General features: G+C 52.8%; 2 protein-coding genes across 3 annotated transcripts in view; one reads left to right on the top strand and one right to left on the bottom strand.

Moving 5' to 3' along the window:
• The first annotated feature begins 2,353 nt into the window (after positions 1-2,353).
• ENHO (energy homeostasis associated) lies at positions 2,354-4,326 on the top strand. The gene is made up of 2 exons (XM_037036031.1): positions 2,354-2,668; positions 3,531-4,326. Exon 2 carries the CDS (start codon positions 3,704-3,706, stop codon positions 3,932-3,934), a length of 231 nt encoding a protein of 76 aa, XP_036891926.1. The 5' UTR covers positions 2,354-2,668; positions 3,531-3,703; the 3' UTR covers positions 3,935-4,326.
• A 57-nt stretch (positions 4,327-4,383) lies between these two features.
• DNAI1 (dynein axonemal intermediate chain 1) overlaps positions 4,384-23,977 on the bottom strand; it is a 60,777-nt gene continuing 41,183 nt past the window's right edge. For both annotated transcript variants that reach the window (XM_037036035.1, XM_037036036.1), the window contains 8 exons: positions 17,594-17,841; positions 12,980-13,069; positions 12,761-12,848; positions 12,029-12,108; positions 10,457-10,605; positions 10,241-10,340; positions 7,652-7,837; positions 4,384-4,703 (listed from right to left, as the gene is read on the bottom strand). In XM_037036035.1, the coding sequence (XP_036891930.1) occupies positions 4,605-4,703; positions 7,652-7,837; positions 10,241-10,340; positions 10,457-10,605; positions 12,029-12,108; positions 12,761-12,848; positions 12,980-13,069; positions 17,594-17,841 (1,040 nt within the window). In that variant the 3' untranslated portion in view covers positions 4,384-4,604. The remainder of the gene's footprint in view (positions 4,704-7,651; positions 7,838-10,240; positions 10,341-10,456; positions 10,606-12,028; positions 12,109-12,760; positions 12,849-12,979; positions 13,070-17,593; positions 17,842-23,977) is intronic.

Raw genomic sequence — 23,977 nt, 5'->3', positions numbered from 1 at the left:
TCATTATCTGATTATAAATGTATCTTTTTTGCTTAAACCAGTTCTTGCTTTTCCTGGGTGAGCTCATCCACTTCTTTGGTTTGACTACTGTTTGATGTGAACTCACAAAATGTTATCTTCAGTCTGGACCTCCCTCCTAACCTTCAGACCTGTTTATTCAACTGTCTATTGGATATCCCAACTTGGGTGCCCACGGTACATCAAATTCATCATATCCAAAACTGAATTCATCTTCCCCCCAATTCCGGCCCCCTGATGAAACTCACCCCTTCTCACGTGTTACCTATCTCAGTAAAAGGCATCACAGTACTCCTAGTCATCAATCTGGGAGTTATCCAAAATTTTCTCTTCCTCTTACTCCCATATCTGGTAGGTTTAGCTCTCTAAGTCCTGCCAATTGTAACTCCCCAATGTCTTCAGTGCTCTCCTGTTCCCTCCACTCCTGCTCCCCTACATCAGTTCAGTCCCTGTCATTACTCTTTGTATGCCATTACTCTTCAGTCAAATGCTTTCAATCCCTCCTTCCCCACAGCAGCTCAAATCATTCTTCTAATTTTTAGATACTATCACATTATTCCTCTGCTAAAAATTCTTCAGTGGCTCCCCACTGTTTCCAGGATAAAATCTGAGCTCCTGCAACTAGGTCGCAAACTCACTCACAGTGCACTCAGATGTATGTACAGTGATACCAATCTCCTCTGTTTCCTAGAACTGATTTGATCTTGCTCACAATGGCTCCACCCTGCTGGGTAACAGGGGCAGAGGAACTAAAATTAATCCACCCTGGTGAACTCGGTAGGGTCCAAAAGTTTTTTTTAGACAGTCTCTAACTCAGAAGGTTTGGATGACTCTGTTTTTTTTTTTTTTAAATTTTACCCTTCCCTTTCTCATTTTCCAGACAGCATTTGGATTTAGAGTGATCTCATGCAAATTTCATGGCATTGAGGGGAAGGGGTCCCTTAGCCATGTAGTCCTTGGGGTTGTGTCAGATGGCATTTACTGAAATGTGGTTGGTCTGGTGTAAGTGAATTAGTGAATTACAACCCTGAGAGGTAGCTGTTAGTATAACCATTTTACAGATCAGGAAGCTAGAAGAGATTAATAACTTGCCCAAAGTCACAAAGTTAGGTAAGTGGCAGAACCAGGAATCAAAGCCACTCTGGATCTGGTAGGCACTTGGATCTTAGCTTAGAATTCCAAAGATAAGTTAAGGCTGGGTCCTGGCTGGTGTGGCTCTGGAGGGTTGCTGGTTCCTGTCAGCGCTCAAGCCTGGGTTTCCAGGTGGGCGCATTCGAGAGGCAACCAATCCTTGTTTCCCTTGCACATCGACGTGTCTCTCCTTTTTCCTCCCTCTCTTCCTCTCTCTCTAAATATAAATAAGATCTTTAAATATAAAGGTAAGGCTGGATTTTGGAGCATTGTCTTCATGGTACAGCTTCAGGGATGTGCGCGTCCATGGAGAACATGTAGAATGTGATGAGAAGAGGGTCCAGTTGGAAACACTTAGGAATATGAGGTAGGTTGGGTAGGAAGGCCTACCTGATGGCCCCCGCTCAGGGGCCATCTTCCCCTTGGGAGATCTTCCCCTTGGGAGAGCCTCTAGGATGGAGTCATGCCTATTCTAGCCAGGGCTACGCCATCCTTCAGGGTACCCTATTCCTCTTTGTCCCAGGCTCCCCCATGGCAGCATAAAGCACAAACCTCGACCAATAAACACTGGGTGAGAATTCAGTAAATGTGTCCAAAGAACTTGTGTTGGCAGAGCTGCTCAAACCTCCTGGGGCCAGGGAATGTAGAGCCAACTACAGACCCTCTCTAGGGAAGAAGCAGACTGCACAGCCAGGTGGGAGTGCACGTGAGGGAGTACACGGAATTTTCAAGCTGAAGAGGTTGTCTATTCCCAAATGTAGGGATGCAGAGACCGCTACCAAATATGGAGAAGCTGTCCCCTCAGATATGGGGGTATAAAGGCTTTGGCCTTTCTCAGATACTGAGCGTGCGGCTCTCCCAGGTGTAAAAGGTGTAAGAAAGCCGGGCAAGTAGGTGGCCCTCGCTGCCCCACCCCTTCCCCTTGGGCAAGCACCAAAACGGAATAGCCCCTTCAGCTCTCCTACCACCCCCACCCGACGCCTGCACAATGGGCGGGTCAGTCCCCACCCAGCACACGACCAATGGCACGTGAGCCTGGAACAGCCAGCCAATTGAATGGCGGTAACGGCGTTGGTGGGGGATGGCTCCGCCCCTCACTGGCCGCCAGCAGCCGGCTGCCGGAGAGGCGGGATTATTCGCTGTTTTTGCTGTCCCCCGAACCTGGCCGAGTCCAGCCGAACGCCGCCGAGCCCAGCCGAACTGCGCGCCCCGGCCGTCGCCGCGGCCGCCCGAGCGCCGCCTAGCAAGTGAGCGAGCGGCCGCGGCGGCGGAGGAGGCGCCGCCCCAGGGAGAGGAGGTGCCGGCTCGCCGCAGACCGCCCGCGGCAGAGGCCGCCCCGGTCGCGCCGCGGCGGGAGCGGCCGGCAGAGGCTGCGCGGCCGAGCGGGGAGGGCCGGGGGAGGGGACGTCGTCCCGGCCCGCCTCCCGCGCCCCCCGCCCTCAGGCTTCCGAGCCTCAGTCGGCACCCAGCATCTCACTGCCCTGGACCCTCTGACGGGCGTGCACCGTGCTCAACTCAGGTAAGGGGGCCCTTCTTCCACAGACACGGGGGCCGGGAATCAGCGAGACCCAGAGACGGAGATAAAGAGACCAACACGGAGACACCACCGGGAGAGACAGACACAAAGACGGACACGAAAGAGACGCACAGAACTAGAGACAGACCCCACGGAGAAAGGAAGAGAGACACGTCTATGGGGACAGAGGGACACAGAGCCATGAAGAAAGAGGGAGAGACATTAGAGACCCATATGCACAGAGATAGAGAAAGACAGACTGGGAGAGAAAGGAGACATACAACACTCAGACACGGGGACACACAGACAGCTACACAAATACAGAGAGTGTATCGAGGCAGATGCACACGTCAGTCTAGGAAACTGAGAGACACGCAGACATGCACCTGACCTGGAGAGACAGTCCCACAGAGAGGTCATGCCTAGGTGCACAGCCGTGGATGCACAGACCCCCACATGCCTGCCAGGGCCTCCACAAAGTTCTCTTTGTGTGAGTTGGCCTCGCTGTAGGGTCTTCTGGGCTGGCTGGCTGGCTGGAGTCCGGAGAGCTGAGAGGCGCCCAGGTCACATTGAAGCTGGTCACAATCCATCCTCCAAGGTCTTGGGCTCCCTGGGTCCCACCCACTCCCAGAGTGCTCCAGAGGCCTGGAAGCTGGAAAGGTAGGGCTAGAATATGCCCACCTGTACTAAGGAGAATGAAATATAGGTTGCCCACTTGAGCTTCCCCACTGTGGCTCTAGTCCCGCTCCAGGTGCCCAGAGCCAGGCCTGAGCATGGGGTGTTGGCTCTCTTCTCTCCTCTCCTCCTAGGCCTTACCCCATCCCTTCTCCTCACCACCCTTTCCTTAACTCTGTACCCCCCACAGGCTCAGGACTGCAGCTGGACATCTCTACTGCCCAGGAATCATTGAGTGTGCAGACAGGACAGCCTCCTTGGAAGTCCGGCTATACCAGAGTCCCTCCTCGGCATGGGCCTTGCCATTGAGGCAGCCCCGCTGTCGACCCCACTGCCTGTGCTGGTCTGAGAGTGCGGCCCGTCATGGGGGCAGCCATCTCCCAAGGCGCCCTCATCGCCATCGTCTGCAATGGCCTAGTAGGCTTCTTGCTGCTACTGCTCTGGGTCATTCTCTGCTGGGCCTGCCACTCCCGCTCTGCCAACATTGACTCGCTCTCCGAATCTAGTCCCAACTCCAGCCCTGGCCCCTGTCCTGAGAAGGCGCCCCCGCCCCAGAAGCCCAGCCATGAAGGCAGCTACCTACTGCAGCCTTGAAGGCCCCTGGCGTAGCCTGGAGTCTGGGACCTAAGTCCACTTCGTCCAAAGCCTGGGCTGCAGAACTCAGAATCCAGCCTGTCTGGAGCCAGACCCAGCAGGCCAGAGTCTAGCCAGCCTGGCTCCACGAGGGACTTTGGTGGCCCTGGGTAGACAGGCCTGGGGTGGGAGTTTATGAGTTGGTGCTAGGGCCTGGGCCTTCTGGACTCTGTTCCATCCCAAGGGCCAGGGGCTGGGTCCACCCTCTCCCTAGGCCAAGTGCCTCTAGGCCCTCTCAGTTGGAGAAGCAAACTGGAATCCTTGGCAATAATGGGAGGGTGTCCAGGCTGGGCCCCTCCTCGGGTCCTCCCACTGTTTGCTGGATAATAAATGGAAGTATGGCTATACCCTGAGATTTTCTCCTCTTCCTGAGGGCCCTGCAGTAGCAAAGTTCAAGGCAGTGGTGAGCTTCCAGACACAGGTTTATTTGTGCAAAGTAGGAGTGGATAGTTGTGATGGAGCACCAAGTCCTGGGATGAGGTGCTGGGACCAGGGCTGGAGCAGGTGTTGAGGGCAAATATGGGACGTGATCAGGGGCGGGGTCATATATTGCTAAGGATGGGTTCGGTACCAGGGTCAGAGGCTACAAGTGCTGAGTTCAAGAAATTGGACAGGGACCGAGGCCAGGCCTTTAGATCTTGGGTTTTACTTCCCTCACCAGGTTCAGCAGTTTGTCCAATTTTGCAATCTCCACAGCTGGACCCTTCTGCACTTCCTGCCCCTTCTTTTCCTGGGGAGAAGGGAAGGACAAAGGGAGGAATAGTGAGGGATGGGCCACCTCTCTGGGTCCCAGCAGTACCTCCTCTTCGCAGCCAGCCCCAGCTGTACTCTGCCCTGTCAGATTCTAGATCCCTGCCTCCCCCACTCCTACCTGACCCTTCCCCAACTCAGGACAGGTGACACAAGGGCCTGACTGAGGCTTGCAAGGAACATCCAGATCTGGCTCTGAACCTCAGATGGACATAGGGTACGATGCTGAGAGGAGTGAGGGAGGGTTCCCCCCACTGACCCTCAGAGGAACAAGCCTTTCAAGCCAGGGGGACTGTCACCCTGGGGAGAGGCAGAGCCTCTGTTGGGACCACTCTTCCCGCAGGAAGTTTCCTGGCTGAGTTCTAACAAGGCGCTAAGAGGTAAGTGTTTGTGAGGGAGGGGGTGTGAAAAAAAACACAAGTGCCCTCACCTGGTGCTGTAATACTTTTAGGTCAGGTTGGTAGCAGTGTGTCATTTACAGCTAGGGCTGCTGTGTCAGACACACCCACGGTTGGGGGAGGGTGTCAGAAGACCCAGGAGGGCAGGTGGGATATTCCTAGTGATTCTATAGGTCTTTGACTGGGCCCTTTCCTCCGAGGAGCAGATCCTGAGTTTGTGGCCCCTCACTCCCTCCTACAGAGCACTCTAATGTTTTAGCTTGTAGGCCAGGCCTTGAGATGGAGTTGGGACACTGTTGTGTGTGTCACTTACAGGCCCCCAGAGCTCCTTGGCAGACTGGCACCAGTCTTGTCCCCGCTTCTGCCCAGGCAGTGGGGTGTGGGCTAGGTTGGTGCAGCTGCCACTTCCTGCCTTCCCTCTGCTCCTGCCCTCTCAGCCACCTGTGCCCACTGCTCACTGGCACTGCCCCAGCCTTGCCTGCTGAGAGCCCAGCCTGGATCTGGCTTGGGCCGTGAGGTGGGAGAGAGTGCAAGGCCAGCAGCCCCCTTCCTGGCCCCTCTGCAGCTGCTGACATCATGCAGAGCTATTATTTCCTCCTGGTGTGACCCCTGCACCTGCTCCCAAATCTGTCTTCCCTCCCCTTGCGGGCCAGTGCCTCCCCCACTGCCCAGTTTACCTCTTTACTCTAGAGGCAGAGGACAATGATGCCTCTTTTTCTCTCCCTCCCAAATTAAGTTCATGTTTTCTTCTTGGCCTCATCCCATCCCCTGGGAGGTAGCGGACTTGGCTTTTAATTCCAGCTTTGTCATTAACCCCCTATACAACTTTGGGCAAGTCCCTTGCCTTTCTGAGCTTCAACTTCCCATGTACATATATAGTAGTTAGGGTTAAATAGTCCTTGATCTTTGTTAAGCGTCCCAGGGAAGCCCTGGGCTGGGAGTTAGGCCTGTGTGGCCGAGCCCACTTGGGAAGGCCAGGAGGGATGACCAGGGACTTCTGTTTGCACCAAACACTTGGCTACTGATAGGGTCAGATGGCAATTTCACTGGAACCTCCAAGCCACCCAAGTATCATCTCTCAGCTGTCACCTGCTCAGGTCCTCTAATCCCAAGGTGCCTGTGTCCTCAGCTCCTCAGTGACATAGGCTACCAGATACACAGAGCCCAGCTCTCCCAGGCATGACTGACCTTGGCTCTGAGAGGATAATAAATGAAACTGACTGTGGGAGATCCTTGCCTCCCTGGGTCAGGGTGGGCAGGGCATGTCCCACCGAGACCTATCACCCTCACCTCATGAAGGCTGTACTCCTGCCCCAAGAGGTGACCATTATGCCTCCTGCCGGGCTGTCCAGCTCTGCCAGCTCAGGCCTCGGCCTCTCTCTCACTAAATTAAGAGCAGATTTTATCTGTTCCACTAATTGTGCTGCCTCTTTCCCCCTCCTTGAGACCAACTAGCTGGGCTCAGCAAAGAACTTCAGACCACACCCGACCATCCCACCCTACCCCCAGCCCCAGCCCCAGCCCACCACAGTCTCTGGGCCACAGCTGCAGGCGCTTAGCAGCCTTCTGAGTATTTATAGCCAAGTGCACCCCTCCCCCAGCTGGCTACAATCACAGACCCCGTCAAACTCCTAGCCCTTGCCTCCCCGGCCATATACACCAGCACCCAAGGGATGGTGCAGTGGCTCCTTCCTTGCCAGGGGTGCAGCAGGGCGGGTGTCAGTTGTTGAGAAAGGCTCTTGACTCAAACTGCAGTAAATGCCTCAAATTGCAACTACGAGGTACAGTCTTTAGGGCAACTTGGCCCAGCCCTGGCCCAGCTCCGACCCTGGCCCGGGATTTGGCAGAAAGCAAGTTCCATTTCCTCTCTTACCAACCAAGTGAGCAGAACTGAACTCTGGGCCCCTGGACTCTGGATTCTAAGGTCTGGGTTCTTAAGTCTGAATCTAGACTCTGAGGACTGGACTTTGAGATCACGACTCCGGATCATGTGGCCTGTATCTGGGGCCCTTGGGCTCTCTGCAGAGTCTCCTGATCATTAGAGATCTCAAAAGAACCAGAGCTCAAAAGGAGGGCTACCTGGCTGCTGACCCAGTTCTCCTCCTCATGGCTCAGGCTCATTTCCTTCTTCCCCATGTGGACCCACAATTCCCAGCTGAGGGACCATTGGAGCTGAAGCCCTGTGTAAAACCAGCCAGCGAAGCAGTGACTAAGCCCCATGCGCCCTGCTGGGGTGACCTGGTCTGTACCAAATAAGCCAATGGTTCCCGTGTGCTTCCCCCAGACTTCAGACCTGTATGGTCCACCTGGGGGGTCCCACAGGGACTCAGATTCAGCATATACAATCTGATCTCATTGTCTCCCCATAAACCTGCTTCTCCTTTGCTCCTCATTTGGGCTATGATGTCACTCTTAGCCTGGGTTTCTCAAGCCACAAACCTGGAGGCCACCCCCTGGCCCCTCCCATTTCTCCCAGACCCCACTACCGTGGAGACTATTTCTTTGGGTAGCCCAAACTCCCCAAGCATACCTTCGGCATCTTGCGTAAGTTGGGTGAGAGTTTGAGGCAGGTGACATGCCCACGGTCATCGCCCACAATGATGATGGGGTGGATGGGATTGAACTTCACGTGGGTGATCTTGTTCTTCTTTTTGGCCACCACAGGCTGATTGCAGATGGCCTCGTACTTGTTGATGGACAAGTCAAACACGTGGGTCTGTGGAGAGGGGGTGGTCAGCACACTTGGGGCTAAGGAGGCCTCAGAGGAGCTGCCCCTGGGCTTTTTGGGAAACACGGTAGAAGCCTGGCACACTGTAAGTGGAGGCAGTAGACAGGGGATTTGTGTCTCTGTTTATATTTTTTCTGTGGTTGAGAAAATGCAAATAAAAAGTTTAGGAGAAAATTTAAGTCTATGCAGAATTAACAGTAATAGCACCTACCATTTATTGAGCACTTAACTATGGGCTAGACTCTGGGCGAGCAAGGTACATGGTTGTATTATCTAATTCTAATCCTCACAGCCACCATATTAAGTAGGTTCTGTTATTATCTCCATTTTATAAATAAGAAGATAGAAGATCTTAAGGCTACCTTGCTAGTAAGTGGCAGAGTCAGGGTTTATTCCAGTTAATATATGTAAGGTATTCCAATAGCACTTGTCACATAAGTGCTCAACAGATGTTTGCACTTATTTTCACCATGCCTTAGGTCCAGATCATTAGCAACTTTTGCCTGCAACTGTGTCAGTGTCTGAACTAGACTTCCTGCTCCCATGCTTGCCCTTCTACTACAATCCATCCTCCACGTAGCTGCCAGACTTACCTTTTATAAAAAAATCTAAAGTCCTCCAACAGTGCCCTTTGGCACTATCCCTAAACCCCAAATTCCTTGCTCTAACTTCTCCACTCTCATCTCATACTCTCTTCCCTTTATTCACCAGACCCCAGCCACACCCGCCTGCCCATCCCTCAGACATCTCAAACGCATTCTCACCTCCAGTCACCTGCACTGGCTGTCCCCATGGGTGGAATGCCACTGACACCTGTCTTCCTGTGGCTGGCTCTTTCTTCTCCTTTAGCTCTCAGCCTGAATATCACCTCTCTGAGGAAGCTTTTTCTTAACACTCACTCTAAGAGACCACCTAATCCTTTTCTGTTACATCAGTCTCTTTCTCTCTTTTAAAAATGAAACAGCTTTATCAAGATATAAAGTACACAATTCTTGGTTTTTAGTATATCCAGTTACACAACCATCACCATGACCCATCTTGGAACGTGCTCATCACCCTGAAAAGAACCCTTGTGTCCATGAGCAGTCATTCCCATTTTCTCCCACCGCCCCTCTCAGCGCTAGACAATCACAAATCTACTTTCTGTCTCTACGGATTTCCCTACTTAGAAAAATGTAAACAGAATCATATAACGTGTGATCTTCTGTGACTGGATTCTTACACTAAGCATGTTTTCACAGCTCATCCATGTTGTAGCAGGTATCAGCACTTTATTCCTTGTTATTGCTGAATAATAATCCTTTTGGACATACATTTTATTTATCTATTCATTAACTGATGGACATTCAGGTTCCTTCCACCTTCTGATCACCATCAGAATTAATGCAACTATGAATGTTGGTATGCACCTATTCGTTATTTTTTAAGATTTATGTATTTATTTTTAGAGAGAGGGGAAGGGAGAGAGAAAGTGAGGGAGAGAAACATCGATCAGTTGCCTCTCACACCCCTCAACTGGAGACCTGGCCTGCAACACAGGCCTGTGCCCTGACCAGGAATCTGACCAGCGACCTTTTTGATTTTCAGGATGACACCCAACCCACTGAGCCACATCTGTCAGGGCTGTATGCACATCATTCTCTTTTCATTTATGTCCAACTTAATACTATGGGAATTTTATTGTTGCCTTTTGTCCCTTTCCCTTCCCTAGAATATAAGCTCCATGAAAGCAGGGACCTGAATCACCAGGCCCTAGCCTGGAGCTAGACACCATAGTTCACCCTCAGTAAACATCTGTTCAGCAGATAGATGGCTGACTGACTGACAGACAGTCTTTCCCCGGGTAAGTGCCTCACATTTTATATCAAAGCCCATAAGGAAAATGGGTTCACAACTCAGAATTTTCTTACAAAATATTTTTTGCTGAGCTTTTACCAATTCTCAATGGTAAAAGGGAGATGGCCATGCCCATCTCCCCTTCTCAGACTCAACTTGCACACTTCCAGGGAAGGGGACTTCACCAGCTTTTAGACACTCTTTTAATTACAGATCAACTCTGACTCGTAAGTTTCTCCTTAGGTCAGGCTGGTCCTTGCCGCGCTGTAGCTCCCACCCCAGGTGTCTCAGAAAAGATAGCTGCTCCCCGTGGCGTCTCATCCCCCAGAGTGCTCTCTCCTTCCAGAGGCACTGCCCTGTTCTCTCCTCGAGGGCTCATGGGATGAATAGTTCTGCTTTGACAGGGCCCTGGGTGGCCTGGCCCTTGAAAACACAGACAGACAGTCGTCACCTCCTATCTTCCCCGGCCTGGCCCATGCTCTCCAGGAGGAAGACCCTGGGAAACCTCATCCTCGCTCTAGCAGCAGCTTGGCGGCGTAGGAAGAGGACGCTCACCTTCCCATTGATGGTGACGGCGGCAAACACAGTAGAGGAGTAGGGCGCCCAGGCCACGTCGCCCACCGCCGAGTTCAGGTCGTAGATGAACATTGGGGTCCTGCAGTGGTGGAGGGGCGGAAAGTTCGGGACACAGAGAGTTCACAGTGCCAGAGCCCACAGGCCCACCCCAGGGTGGGGTCTGAGGGAGGGCAAGGCCAAGGGTGGGCCCCTCACTTGATGGTGTGGTCCCAGATCTTCACCGTCCAGTCAGAGCTGCAGGACATGAAGACCTTTGAGTGGTATGGGTTCCAGGTCACAGCATCCACTGCCATGTTGTGGGCATCATAGGTATCCAGGAACTGACTGGAGTAGGATTTGGAGCACTGGGTGTGTCGGGTAAGGGATCAGAGGTCAGGAGTGAAAGGTCAGCAGCCACCACTCCCCTGGGGCCCCTGGAGGATCAGAAGCTGAGACTTTTCAGTTCTCATTCCACCTCACTGTCACAGGGAAGCTGGGGCCAGGCTGCTAGCTGTTCTTCTCACCCACAACACATGGGAGAGAAAGAAGGGGCTTAGGGGCCTGGGAGTTAGGGTGGGCAGGGGAGCCTTCCTGGAGAGTGAGGGAAAGTGCTGTAGTTTGCTTAGAGGATTCCACGCCAGGGAGAAAAGGGCTGTACTTCATGAGCCAAAGCAGAGCAGATTTGGGGGACCTGGGTGAGGTGTGGTTAGCCTGTGTCCAGGCCAAGGCCAATGGACAGACAGAGCCCTAGGTCCATCCACAGCCCATGGACAGAATCCTGGCAACACTGCTAAATCTCTCACCTTGTCCAGATAAATAAAGAGCAGGTGCAGAGACAGGAGCAAATCCCAATCTCATGATTTGCCATTCCGTTTCTGGCCCTGACCAGCATGGCCCTACAGCCTCCCTCCTGGAGACACTGACTGACTAGTTTTATTCCCTGCAGCCTTTCCTGGGCCACCACTGGGAGGGGTGGAGAGGAGGGGGGGAACCTCTTTTGCATTCAGACCAGCTCTAGCTGGGCCTCAGGGGCTCCCAGGAGGCCGCCTGTAATTAACATTCTGCGTCTCTGAGCCTAGGAAAAGCTTGCAGTAGAGCTATTTCTGGGTGGATGGAGAGGTTCAGAAGGACGTTCACCCACTGACACTGAGACCTTGCAGAAAGCGACCATGAAGTTCCATCCTGCCAGCTGGGATGTACCCAATATTCAGAGATACATTTTTCTTGTTTCTTGGCCTTCCAAGCTCACCTCAAGTTCCTGCCTCCTCCAGGAAATCTTCCCAGACTGTTCCAACTCCCCCAACTCCCACTCCCACTTCTATCTCCTCCACTCCCAGGAAAGGAGGGATGGCCCTGAGGGAAAGATGCTGGGCTAGGCTAAATCAGGGATCTCCAACCTCTGGGCCGAGGATCAGTACCATTAGGGTCTGTTAGGAACTGGACCTCACAGCAGGAGGTGAGCTTGAATGTAATGTGCTTGAATCATCCTGAGACCATCTCTCTCTGCCCCCACCCACCCCATCCATGGAAAAATTGTCTTCCATGAAACTGGTCCCTGGTGCCAAAAAGGTTGGGGACCACTGCTCTAGATTCTTCCTTCCCTTTCCTGCAGTTACTTCCTCTTTCTGCTACCCAGTAAGTTCAAGAAATACGCTCTCTTCCCCTAAGAAGCCTTCTAGAACTGATGAGCAGCACTAAGGTTTGTCAGAACAGGGTCTGTTGAGAACAATAAGCTCTTGCGGTGGTCAAACTTAAGCCACCCTGTAAAGAGCTGGCACAGGGCCTCACCTTATAGATCTTTCCCTCCTCTGTGCCCACTAGGAACATGTAGTCGATCTCCTTGTGGAAGTCAAAAGCAGTGCCACAGCCTTGGGAGAAGAGGGAGAAATCTTAGCAGGGTCCTGGGCAGGAGGCTCGCAGCACCTCCCCTCTATAGCAGGCCCTGGGGGATAGCCTGAGCCCAGCCCCTGAGAAGGCTGTGTAGCCAGCCAAGCAAACAGAAACCAGCCCTCCAGCCTGCTGCTGGTCCCAGGCAAGTGGGACTCTACAAACGGCCAGGGCTTCTGCAGACAGGAATGGGGGCCTGGGTAAACAAGGCTGGGATTGAGTTTAACAGGGTCAGGGTCAGGGTAAACAGGGACAGGGTCTACAAACAGGGATGTGGTCTGTGCAAACAGAGATGTAGTCTGCATAAACAAGGTAGGGATTGAGTACACAGAGACAGAATCTGGGTAAACAGGGGCCTGATCTACATAAACAGGATTGGATCTGCATAACAGCACTTGATCTGCATAAACAGGAACAGGGTCTGCAAACAGGCATGGAACCTGCATGAACACAGAGGGTCTGCAAAGGGCCAAAGCCTAGGCAGCCAGGGCCAGGCTTTCCCATTACCTCCAGCCCTGGGCCCAGCACAAGTGGAGGAGGGAATACTCAGCACTGGGGAGGGCCACCATCTCTGACCCTCGTGAGGCCTGAGTGCCTAGCAAGGCCTGGATGAGAGTGAGCTGAGGCTCCTACCCACTGTGTGCAGCTGTAGCCCCTCTAGACCTTCCGTGGTGCTGCCTTCCACCTTCAGCTTGATGATATCTGTGTGAACCAGCTCGCTCTGCAGTCACAGAGGGGATGGGGAGGGCACATGGACTGGGCTGAATCAGCAGGGTTTGGGGGGTCCCTTTTCCCTTCAGCCTCCCCAGCTCCCCATCCACCCCTGCATGACCCTTTGTGGGAAACAGGCACCTTCACGAGCGTCCAAGACACGATCCTGCCATCAGATGACACAGAGAAGAAGTTAAGGTTGTTGTCCATGTCATCCTTCTGCCACTTGACCTGAAACATCCCAAACTGTGAGCTCCAGGACTCGGCTGTGTGTTGCATTAGGCCTGTAAGCTGAGCACGGCTCCCTCCAGAACCCATCTGAGGTTCAGAAGCACGTTCTGGAAGCCCATTTCCCAGAGTCCCTTCACTGACCCTTCCTCTCTCCCTCCCTCCATCCCCCACTCCCTCCCTCTCTCCCTCCTTCTATTCAACTCTGTCTCTCCTATCCCTCTGGCCCTGACTATCCTGGGACAACAGTTCCAAGTCAGGTCACTGCCCTAATCCACTGGCTTGTCAGTGGAGATGCCCGACTCCTCCCTGGGTTGGGTTCAGCATCTTTACATAGATGGGGTCTGGAAAGGACAGGGCCCATCAACTAGTTTCCTCATTCATAGAACAGGAACCATAAGAGCACAGGTTTGTTGTAAGAAAAAAATGAGATAATAAATGGGAAGCCCGTAGGTCAGAACACTGCATACATTAAGTGTTCAATAAATGTTAGCTAATGTCCTCATTATCACTATCACCGTAGGAACTGGGGTACACATGTTCTGCAGCTGGCTTTTCCCCGCTCACTCCCTCCCCAGTCTCCTCTTCCAAGCTTAGCCTTTTCCTAAGCAACCTTTCCTCTGTTCCCACCTTCACTTTACCACTAGTTCCTGCTCCCAGGATTTTCCTCTCAAATCTCAGATTGCGTTTCTCCATCTACAAATTGGGGTTAATAATCCTGCCCCACCCATCTTCCTAGGGCCAGGCGCAAACATATGGGAAAGTGTTTTAGAGACAGAGCTGTTGTCTTATGAAGATGACACGCTCGAGGCTCAAATTTCTGTTGCCAGATGTGGAGGCCGGGCCAAGCATGCCCCAGAGAGCTGGGGAGGGGCTGGGTGCCTGGAGCGCTCCATCCTCCTGCTCCCACCAGATTTCCATGCTAGGACTACGGTCCCTTCCCGTCACAGGCAGGGGCCCAGTGAGGGAGGACAGAAACCCAGTGCCACTGCCTGTAATCACAGCTGTCACCATGACTGTTGAAAGCAGGGAAGAAGGAAAGGGTGGCCCCTCCCCAGCGACCACCCAGGCCCGCTGAATCAGAGCTGCTTTCACCGAGGGGGCCTAGACCACCACAGAGCCTGAGAGACACGAGTCAGAACTGGCCCCGATGCTGAGACCGCTTCCCCTTCTGTGTAAAGGTAGTCCCTTTAAAGGGGGGAGGGGACAGGGGTGTCAAAGGCCAGGCTGTAAGAGGCGCTGGGGAACTGCTAAGGGAAGTGTTTAATGAGCAGCCACCAGCATGCATGGAAATTGTATTTCACACCCCAGTTAGCAGCCTGATGCCCAATGGGGGGTGGTGTGTGCATCTGCAAGTCAGTGTGTATGTGTGTGCGTGCAAGTCACACACATGCTCCTGGGGTAGAGGTGGGAGGGTAGAAATAAAGTGTGTGGGCGTGCACGTGGTAAGTGGGGTTAGGAGAATGAATAATAATGCCCAGGTTGCAGGAGGGAGGGAAGGGATGAAGGCTGCCCAACAGATTCTTTCTCTTCTGCCTCATCTGATTGGAGCAGACCTGCTCAACCCCAGTTTGTGCTCACGGGTCTTTCTTGCCACCTCCCGGTGTGGCACAGAACACACACACACACACACACATCCAGCGAAGTGTTGCTGGTTGAGGCTTCATGGTGGGGCCTGAACAGGGTGGGGCTACTCAGGCAGGCTCCCCGGGAAGCAGCCTGTGTCATGAGACAGGAACTCGGTCCTCTTTGAACAGAATTTGCTCCCTGGCTCCAAAACCTTCCATAGCTCCCTGCTGCCAACAGAACAAAATCTACCCACCGCAGCTTGGCACTTTGGATCCAAAAGAATCTCCTTAGTCCCCCTGAGACACTGTCTCTTTGAGAAGGACCTAGACTCTGCTGCTGTCTCTTATATCTCATCTACCGGCCTGGTGCTCCTTCAAGCTCCTCCAACTGCTCATAGGACATCTCTGCTGGCATCCGCTATCAGCCTCCGGCCAAACCTGTTCCTCTTCTGCGTTTCCCACTTCCGTGGATGCCCTACTGGGTGCCCCAAATCAGAGTCCCAGGAAGCATCACCAATTCTTCCTTTTTCCATATGAAATCAGTTGTTTCCCTCTGTTGGTTTTACTGCTTCAACAGCTCTGGACCCTATCTTCTCCCCCCTCTCTCCACTGCCTCTGCCCTAGCTCAGGCTTCAAGGTTTCTCACGCGGCAGCCAGAGGAACATGACACTCTCAAAACACAAACATGACTGTGTTACTCCTCTGTCCCAGACCCTCTGATGGCTGGGCAGTGATTTTCAAACTATGCCAGGGGAAAATCTTAGGAGCCTGGGGAAAGTACCTCAGGGGACAGAAGGAGTGATAACAAGGGACCCTCAAACAAGCAGGACACTGATGCTCCAGCACAACTCCACTCTCATCTTTTTGACACGTCAGGCTTCCTTCGAACGCTTCACTTGAAGCCACAACCTACAGAGTCCAAGCTTCCTCCACCCCAGAGAAGCACACTCGGGACTGGGTGCCTGTGCTTTTCCCAGGCCCTGCTCCCTCTCCCCATCTCTCACACTGAGCTCCCAATGATGTGCTGTTTCTCAGCAGGCCACTCTGCTTGATGCCCCTGTCGCTGCGGCCGGGACCCCTCTGTATCCTTCTTTATCTGATACCTTCTCATCCCTCGCAATTCAGCTCAAGTATTGCTTCCTCTAGAAAGACCTCCCTGGCCCTCTGGGCCCTGCTCCCCACCCCAGACAATCTGAGTGCCCCTCCTCAGTGACCCCATGAGCCCTCTGTAGCCCACAGCATACTGCCTGGCCGAGCTCCACCGTGGCTGTGGTCATCTCCCCACAAGGAACTCCAGAGCCCAAGCCCTTAGGCATCCTCAGCTCCCAGAGGAGCAAACAGGGAGGAGTTACCAAATGGATGAATGAGGAAGAGGGGGGCAGGAAATATGGGAAAGGAGGGAACAGGAAGTGAGTAAATGAGTGAGAGACAGGCAGGCAAGCCCCTCCCATGTCCCAAGCCATGATTTCAGCCAAGAACTCTGAGTCTTCGGTTCTGCAAAGGCAACAGCTCTGTTTTCCTGACAGGATGGTGGGAGAGCAGAAGGCCACCCATCTCCAGATGGGTTCCAGTCTCCTGGCACCTGCCTAGTGAGAGGGACAGTGTGGCCTCTGCATGCCCCATTTCTTTTCCCAACCTGCTATTCGATTTAGAGAACACTGCAGAGTGGGAGCAGGGTGGTAGCCTTGGCCTCTTGCCTTTTCCTGGGCTTGAGGAGGGTAGTCAGGCCAACGGGAGATGCTCCATGCTTAGCCCTGGACTCTCTGAGAGCAGAGGTTAAGGGCTGATTCTAGTTCAGGCCTGTCAGAATGGCTCTTTTCTCTTCTCCCTGGGCTTTACAATCCCTGAAGACATCTGTGGATGGAGGCAATGAACTGGGAAGGGTGCTTTTCAGCAGAGAGAACTCCTAGGCTATGAGCTCTGGCCCCCGCTTCGGTGGAGAGTAGTGGGGAGGGTATCTCATGGGTTGGGTATTTCCTCCCTCTGCCTTTGCTCTGGGTAAAGGATGAAGCTGAAAGAGTACCACGTGCCCTGTGCCTGGAGAGTCCTCTCTCTGCTCAGGCCTCTCTGAGAGCTGAGAGCCAGCACTTGGGGCCAGTGTCCACCTGCCTGAGGGGCCTCAGGGCCAGAAGAGATGGGTGCAGACTGTGTCAGGGCAGGGGGCAAAGAAGATGAGGAGACAGCTGTCTGATGAGCCCAGAGGCCTTGAGGCAAAAATCTATCGTGAGATTCTCTCAGACCCACCCATGAGGTAAGGATACACAGACTCAGAAGAAAGGGACCTTTGGAACATAGTGAGGAAGGGCCTGCAAAGCCAGTGCCACTGAGAGTGAAACCATGAAATGAAATGCACTCCCAGTGTAGTAAGATGGAAGATAGGGTGAAATCTAAACCCGATGTCCAGGTAACGGTCCCATTCTATGTCTGTCTGGGAAAGAGCGATGCTACAAAGAAGCTTCAGGGTCAGACCTTGCCAGCCAGGCCTACAGTCCCACTCAGAGGGCAGAAAATGGGCAGCAACCACACCTGTCTGCAAGTTCCCCCAAGTCTAGCCCAGATGGCAGAGGAGAGCCTTGTGGGGAGTTGAGGAAGCCCACAGACAGGAGACTGGAGCCCTTGACATACTCAGAAGAGGCCTGTCAGGCCGTGGAGGCAGCTAGCCACAGCTCTGGGTCACTAATCACCACATCTAAGAGAACCTCATCAGACAGATGGGCCGTTTGATGGAGTTTTGGGGCAGCAGACCCAGCTCCTACTGCTGCCCCCTTACCTCTGGATTCTCACCTTTTGCCCTTCTCTGCCCCTTCTCACATCCAGCTCCTTGGCTTCTATGCTGGTACCTGTGATCCCGACCCCCCTGCTTGTGGCCCTTTCCTCCCCAAAACCCCTTCTCCAGTGGTGCCCAAGTCCATACACTACTCATCCATACCCACACCTCCCCTCCTGGTTCGAGGCTGACCTGCCATACAGGGTCTGTGTGCTTGCCAGACTTGGCTGAGCTGCGGAAGCCGGGCTGCGAGTGGGGCCTCTTGAGGTTGTAAATGGCCACATTGCCGTCATAGTGGCCCACCACCACCAGATACGGGTGGTCCACATGTATGTCGAGACACATGATGCCGCTGTCACTGCTGAAGATGTATTCAGGGAAGCTGGGGTTCTTCATGCTGTAGAGCAGCAGCATGCCTCGGCTCTGCTTCATGAAGTCATCTGCCCCAGGGAAGAAGGGCCTCAGTGGTTGGGAAACCCAGCTGCCCTGCCAGGAAGCCCCCTGTGCCCCCTGCTCCAATGGATGCACAAGCCCTGCCCTGCTCCGCCTCTGCCAGAGACTGTGAGCTTCCTCTCTAAGCTTCTTCTTCTCTATGAAATGGGATCAGAAAACTTGGCCTATCCTTTCATGGGAGGATCCGACAACCGGTAAAGGTGTCCAGGCTTATCCGAGGGACTGACCATCATTCTCCTTATTCTCCCTGGGGTGAATAAAGCCCTCCCTGAGGTATGCAGACTCAAAAAGTGGCTACATGAAGAATGTGCATGAGCTTAGGAAGGAGCAGTATCCTCAGAGAGGGTTCAGATGCTTGGACCAGGGACAAGTTGCTATCCTCATATGCCTTCATAATGCCCATGTGCCTCCCAGCCCCTCAGCCAAGGACAGGGGTTCAGCTTGGGCTAACATGGAATTGTCTACAGAAGTCCCAAACTAGCTACCTCTGGGCATTTCCCTATACCCGCTGACCCACAATCCCCAGTTGCAGCCTGAACCCTAAGTCTAGGCATGCTCCCAGAATCCAAGAAGTCACAGGACAGCTAGTCAGGCTTCCGAAGACCCCTGTGCCATCCTCCTGGCCTGGGTACGGTTTTGGTGATCAACCATGAACCAGCTGGCAGGGTTTCTCCTCCCTGCCTGTCCCATGTCAAGGGTGTACCTCCCAGTCTTTCTTTCATTCTCTGCACATTCAGTGCCCACCCTGATAATGCAGTCACTGAACAGAATCCAGTTCCAAGCCCTTACGTCTAGCACTCCTGCCACAAGCCGGGGACCTTTCAAAGCTCAGAGGAGCTAGAACTGAACAGGTAAAAGGCCGGAGTCACCCTCCATCTTGATGGCCCTATGCTAAGGCAGCCTTTTGCTGAGAAGAGGGCCCTCTCCCCCAGATAGTGGTCAGGAAAGAAAATGCTTCTGTCCTGGTGATAGTGAGCCTCTTGTAAAGAGGAGCACGTGGGGTGCTTCTGGGACCCCTGGAGCTAAATTGGGTTGCTCCAAGCCTGGTGATACCTCAAAGCTAGTAGGGAGTTGGCCTTGTGGTCGGGGTGGGGAGGAGGGCTGGCAGCACCTCCTTCGAAGGACTCCAGAGTAGGCCCTAAGGGCTGACTTTATAAGGGAGAGATCTGCAGCTGGCTGACGGTAGTCTCTTTCCCACTCAGATCATGAAGGCTTGAAGTTGGCAGTGTGACAGTCACTTGTAGCTCCTTTTGTTCATCACACAAATCCTGAGCACTTGGTCAGAGCTTCCCCCTAAGCTGGACCCTGGCAGGGACAGAGACCCTCCACCCAAGACAGGAGCTTGCGCTCATGAGCCAGAGCCTGCAGCGGAGTGAGGCAAGTGCTTGCTAAGAATCACACTGTTAACCACCCAGCCAGAGAGAGCTGCTGATGTCCTTAATGTCCAATCTGCCCTTGATGCTGGCAAGACTGACAGAGGGTGCGTGGGTAGGCATGCAGGTAAGTGAACGAAAGGGTGGGTAGGTGGGTGACTGATGCTCGGGTTGAGGACCCAGATGGGACAAAATGGGCATGACCTTCACACTTGCTGTCACAGGACCTGGTCCCTTGGGGGACAGCAGTGATGACCTACTTGCTCTGGACAAACTGCAAGCACTGCCTGCCCCTGCAGACATGCAGAGTCTTCCTGACCAGTGAAACCATGAAAGGAGGGTAAGAAACCGTAAGTTGGCTTCGTACCTGTAGTAAGGACATCTCTGACCCATTTACTGGGACTAGGAGCTGGCCTTACGGCCCCCTAATTTTGCAGATGGGGGGAAATGGTGTCCCCAGGTGTATCAGACCCTTCACATGGTGTTCATCACACCCAATATCCTGTTTATGGCTGAAGTTAGCCTGCTCAGAATAATGGCACTAATCTGGTTTTTACATGGAGGTAAAAAGACCTCCATGAGGCACAAGACCTAACAGAGTGGTGGTGACTGGCAAAGACAGAGAGAATGTGTAAGGGACAGGGTGGTCAAACAGGGTAAGAGGAAACTTCTGGCAGAGAGAAGCATCGATTTCATGAGAGAGGGACACACTGAGCAACCGGTCATACTGAGGCCTCAGATCCTGCCTTAGTTCCCCAGCTACATGCATCCTGACAGTGAGCCTCCCTTTCCTAACCTGGCACTAGTGGTCTCTGTTACTTGTAACCAGATGAGCCGTCTTGTGATAACGATCACCGTTTCTAATCATGGCTAGACCGTGTGTTTCCTGAATTCCAATTCAGAGCTCTAGCTGCCAAACTACACCAGGAAGGCAAAGGAAACCCTCACTTAACTGGGGCTTCCTCTCCATGGCTTATTCTATAATAATCTCATCTCTGACTCCAGTGGGCCCTATGAGACCTCACTGTCCCACTCTCCAAGTAAACAACATGTGACATCACAGCTCAAACCTCCCACCGTCCCAGTATATTATCACCTTGTCCTCTAAAAGTCCTAAAACGGCGTCACTACTCAGACCACCGGTGGCCCCCATGTGATATCGTTGTTCAGGCTCCAAGCAGTCCTACTGACACCATCGCCCAGCCCCCCAACATTCCCGGTATGATGCCACCAGCTGGGTCACCAGCAGTCCCACTATAACACTGGCATCGAGGTCACCTGCAGTGCTTCACTTCCCAGTGAGGGCTAGAACTCCAGTAGGCTCAAGGCTACAGAGCCTGGGGCCCTGGGCCCTGGGGCACTTTGTCCTGAATCGAACCTTGATACACTCTGTTGTATCAAGAGGCAGAGACTTGGGTGGTGAACACACAATACAATATAGAGATCATGTATTATAGAATTGCACACTTGAGACCTATTCAATAAACTCGATAATTTTTTTTAAAGAGGCAGAGACTGAAGTCTAGTGCCAAAGAAGTACTCTAGTTTCCTCCAGGCAACAGGATTTTAGTACGTGTGGCTAGGCAGAAGAGAAGGAGGAATAGAGGAAGGAAAAAAGTGAGAAGAAGAGGCAGAGAGGGAAGGAAGGCAATGAGAGAAAGAGAACCTGGTCTGTGACCCTGAGACAGGAAAAGTGCTGCTGGCCTGGCCTTAGGTCTCCTCCACTTTGTACTTTTACCCTCCTCCAAGAAGCCTTCCAGATTGTTCAGCTTCTCCCGCCACCCCCACCTTGAGGAGCTCCTCTGTGTGTATCTCATTATTACAGAAGAGCAGGTCTTTCACTTTGCCTTCTACCAAAGGAAGGAATAAGAATGGCCCAGTAGGCTTGCCCTCTTGGGTGGGAGGGTTGCCTCCTGCTAACCCTGCTCTGCTGGATAATCTCTAAGGCCTCTCTGACTTGATCTTCAGTGATCCACAAAATTTGGAAGAGAAGAATCAACCACCTCCTAGAGCCTGATCTGGCAGCTCTCAGAAAGCCATGGTCTCCGGGGAGGGGTACTTTAATTCTACCTTAGACCTCTCACTGCCCTCAGTTCCCTCTGCTAGGGCCCAGGCAGAGCGGTGCCCAGTGAGGAGCATGGATGAATGTTTTCTTCAAGTAGCAATCACTAGTGGGGCCCTCAACACCCCCAGCTCTACCCCTGCCCTGCAAGTAACAGCTCTAGATCGTGGGAGGCCACTCCAGAGAGTTCTGGCTGCCAGGAGAAGCCTGGGCTCCTGCTCAGGATTCAGGGAGGGCAAGGCAGGCAGAAGGTATGTTCGGGCATCAGGCTAAAGCCAGGTCAGTGGGAAAGGGGAAGTGGATGACAAGCTGCCAAGACAAGGACACCACGCCAACCCAGGACAGCAGGCCCCCTCCTTTCTCACTGTGGCATCCCAAATTAGTCCGGTCCAGGGCTGACTCTGAGGCAGCAGCTGTTTAATGACTCCCTTTATTAAGTCATACAAGAGGTGCATGGAAGGGGGCTGTGGTGGGTTGAATAATGCCCCCCCCAAAGATATCCATGTCCTAATCCCCAGAACCCATAAATATGTTACTTTGCACAGCAAAAGGGATTTCATGGATGTGATTAATTTAGAGACCTTGAGATGGGGAGATTATCCTGGATTATCTGGCTGGACCCAATGTAACACGAGGGTTCTTATAAGGGAAAGAAGGAGATTGGAGAGTCAGAGAAGGAGATGTAACAACAGAAGCAAATGTCAGAATGATGCAATTGCTAGCTGGAAGGGAGCCACAGCCATGGAATGCGGGCAACCTCTAGAAGCAAGGAGAGGCGAGGAGATGGATGTTCCCCTAGAGCCTCCAAAAGGAATGAAGCCCAGACAATCCCTGATTCTTGTTCAGTGAAATTCATTTTAGACTCATGACCTCCAGAACTGTAAGATAATAAATCTGTATTGTTTTAAGCCATTTTGTTTGTGGTCATTTGTTATAATGAGAATAGGACACTAATTCTGTAGGCTTTCAGGGAAGCTTGACTCAAACCTCACCTTAGGTGTCAGAGGGAGATGCCCCCATAGATGGCACCTTTTCCTGGGGTGGTTTGGAAGCGGTCCCTCTAGAAGTCAGGGGGATGGATGCAATGATCCCCAGTACTTCTGATGACCACAGTGAAATTCTTCCTCAGTTTCCCACACCCCAGCCCTACCACCTTGGACTCTAGGAACAGAAATACCCCTTGGATTAAAATTCTTACAGTCCCCCATAGCAGGGGACCACCCCAAGGCTGCCCCAAGAAAGGGTATCAGTGCTACAGGGTTCCAAACCTTCAGCATGGCCCAGAGGCCATGGTGCCAGGCGGGGCTCGGCCACCTAGGAAGCTGGCTTTTCCAAGTACTGTCATCCAATTAGAATTCATATTTAAGTGGTGTGGGAAGTTAAGGGCAACGCCTTGGAGACAGACTACATCAAGTGGGACATTTAATTTGATTTAGGGAAAATGAGGCAAACATTTGAGAACCTAAATAACTAACCAGTAATTAAACTAACAACGAGACTGCCCTTGCACTACAACCCAGCGAGCACAGTGGCCTTTATGGACTGTATTTACAAAGAGACTTGACAACATAATTAGTCCTGTAAATTTCACACAGCCTGCAGCCGACGAGTGATGGATTTTGTGTGTGGAGGATGAACCGGGAGAAATGAGGTAGATGAATTTCCATTTTCAGTAAATGAAATTAACACTGCTTAATTAGTGAAGCTGACAAATAAATGATCAGGAAAGATTTAAATCCCTACAAGTGTATCTGTGGCCTGGGCAGGCTCAGGAACAGGCCAGGATGTGGTGTGAGCGAGCAGGAATGGGTTTAGTGCTGGGCCCCAGGGCCTGACCTTGGCTCCTTTTGATGGTGCAGCGCCCAAGGGATGCTGGGCTAGGAGACAGCTGGGAAGCTTCCTCCTGATCTCCTGTGTGATAGCCAGGCAGGACCACACAGAGTTTCCAAGATCTGTTTCACCATCCCTGCCTGACAGACCATAAGGAGTCCCCTTTCCCATGCCATGAACTGGCTAATGGGCTGGAAAGGACCCCATCAGTGCAGCAGGCCGACATAAATGCAATCCAGCTTTGCCCCTTTTCCTGGACCAGCTACCTCTGCCCTCCAAGGTTCCTCCATCTGCTTTCGCCTACTGATGGCCTCTTTCTCTGCTCTGCTAGGAACATGGAGCCTGGCCCCAGAGGGCACCCAGGTTGCCCTGCATGCAACCTGGGAGGCAGAGGTGGGGGCAGTTGTGAATGCTTCTGTGCTGCTGCAGGCAATGGCCTGGACTCCCCTTTTCCCACCAGGTTGCTCCTGGCCTGGCTCTAGGCAACCTGCCTGTCCCTGTCCCCAAAATGGGGGTTTTGGGCCTCCAAACTCCCTAGGGTACATAGCTACCCCTACCAAAGTCTTATTTGGCTGTGTCAGAAAATAAACTTATGGGAATTCCAGGCAAAAGGAGAGGTCTGGGCTGAGCTTACCAGGGTCAAACTGAACAGCAAACCCAAATGCTCACTTCAGTGTTTGTTCCCATGAAGCAAAGTCTGATGATGGAAGGCTGGCAGCTGAGAGCTTCCAAGGACAGTGTGATGGATGCTGGTGAGCGGCTGCTCCTCAGAATAACCCTGGCCAGTAACTGGAGTGCCTCTGGCCTGCCTCAGCTTTTCTGTTCTTTTTCCAGGGAGGCACCTGGGCACTCAAGAGC

Source organism: Sturnira hondurensis, unplaced genomic scaffold, assembly GCF_014824575.4.
Source record: "Sturnira hondurensis isolate 20B ecotype Veracruz unplaced genomic scaffold, ASM1482457v3 Scaffold0022566, whole genome shotgun sequence".
NCBI lineage: Eukaryota > Metazoa > Chordata > Mammalia > Chiroptera > Phyllostomidae > Sturnira > Sturnira hondurensis.
Note: the sequence above shows the minus strand (reverse complement) of the source record. Positions and strands in the feature narration are given on the sequence as shown.

What these genes read in the sequence shown, in the direction of transcription:
- ENHO (XM_037036031.1), top strand. Translation starts at nt 3,704, where the DNA reads ATGGGGGCAGCCATCTCCCAAGGCGCCCTCATCGCCATCGTCTGCAAT.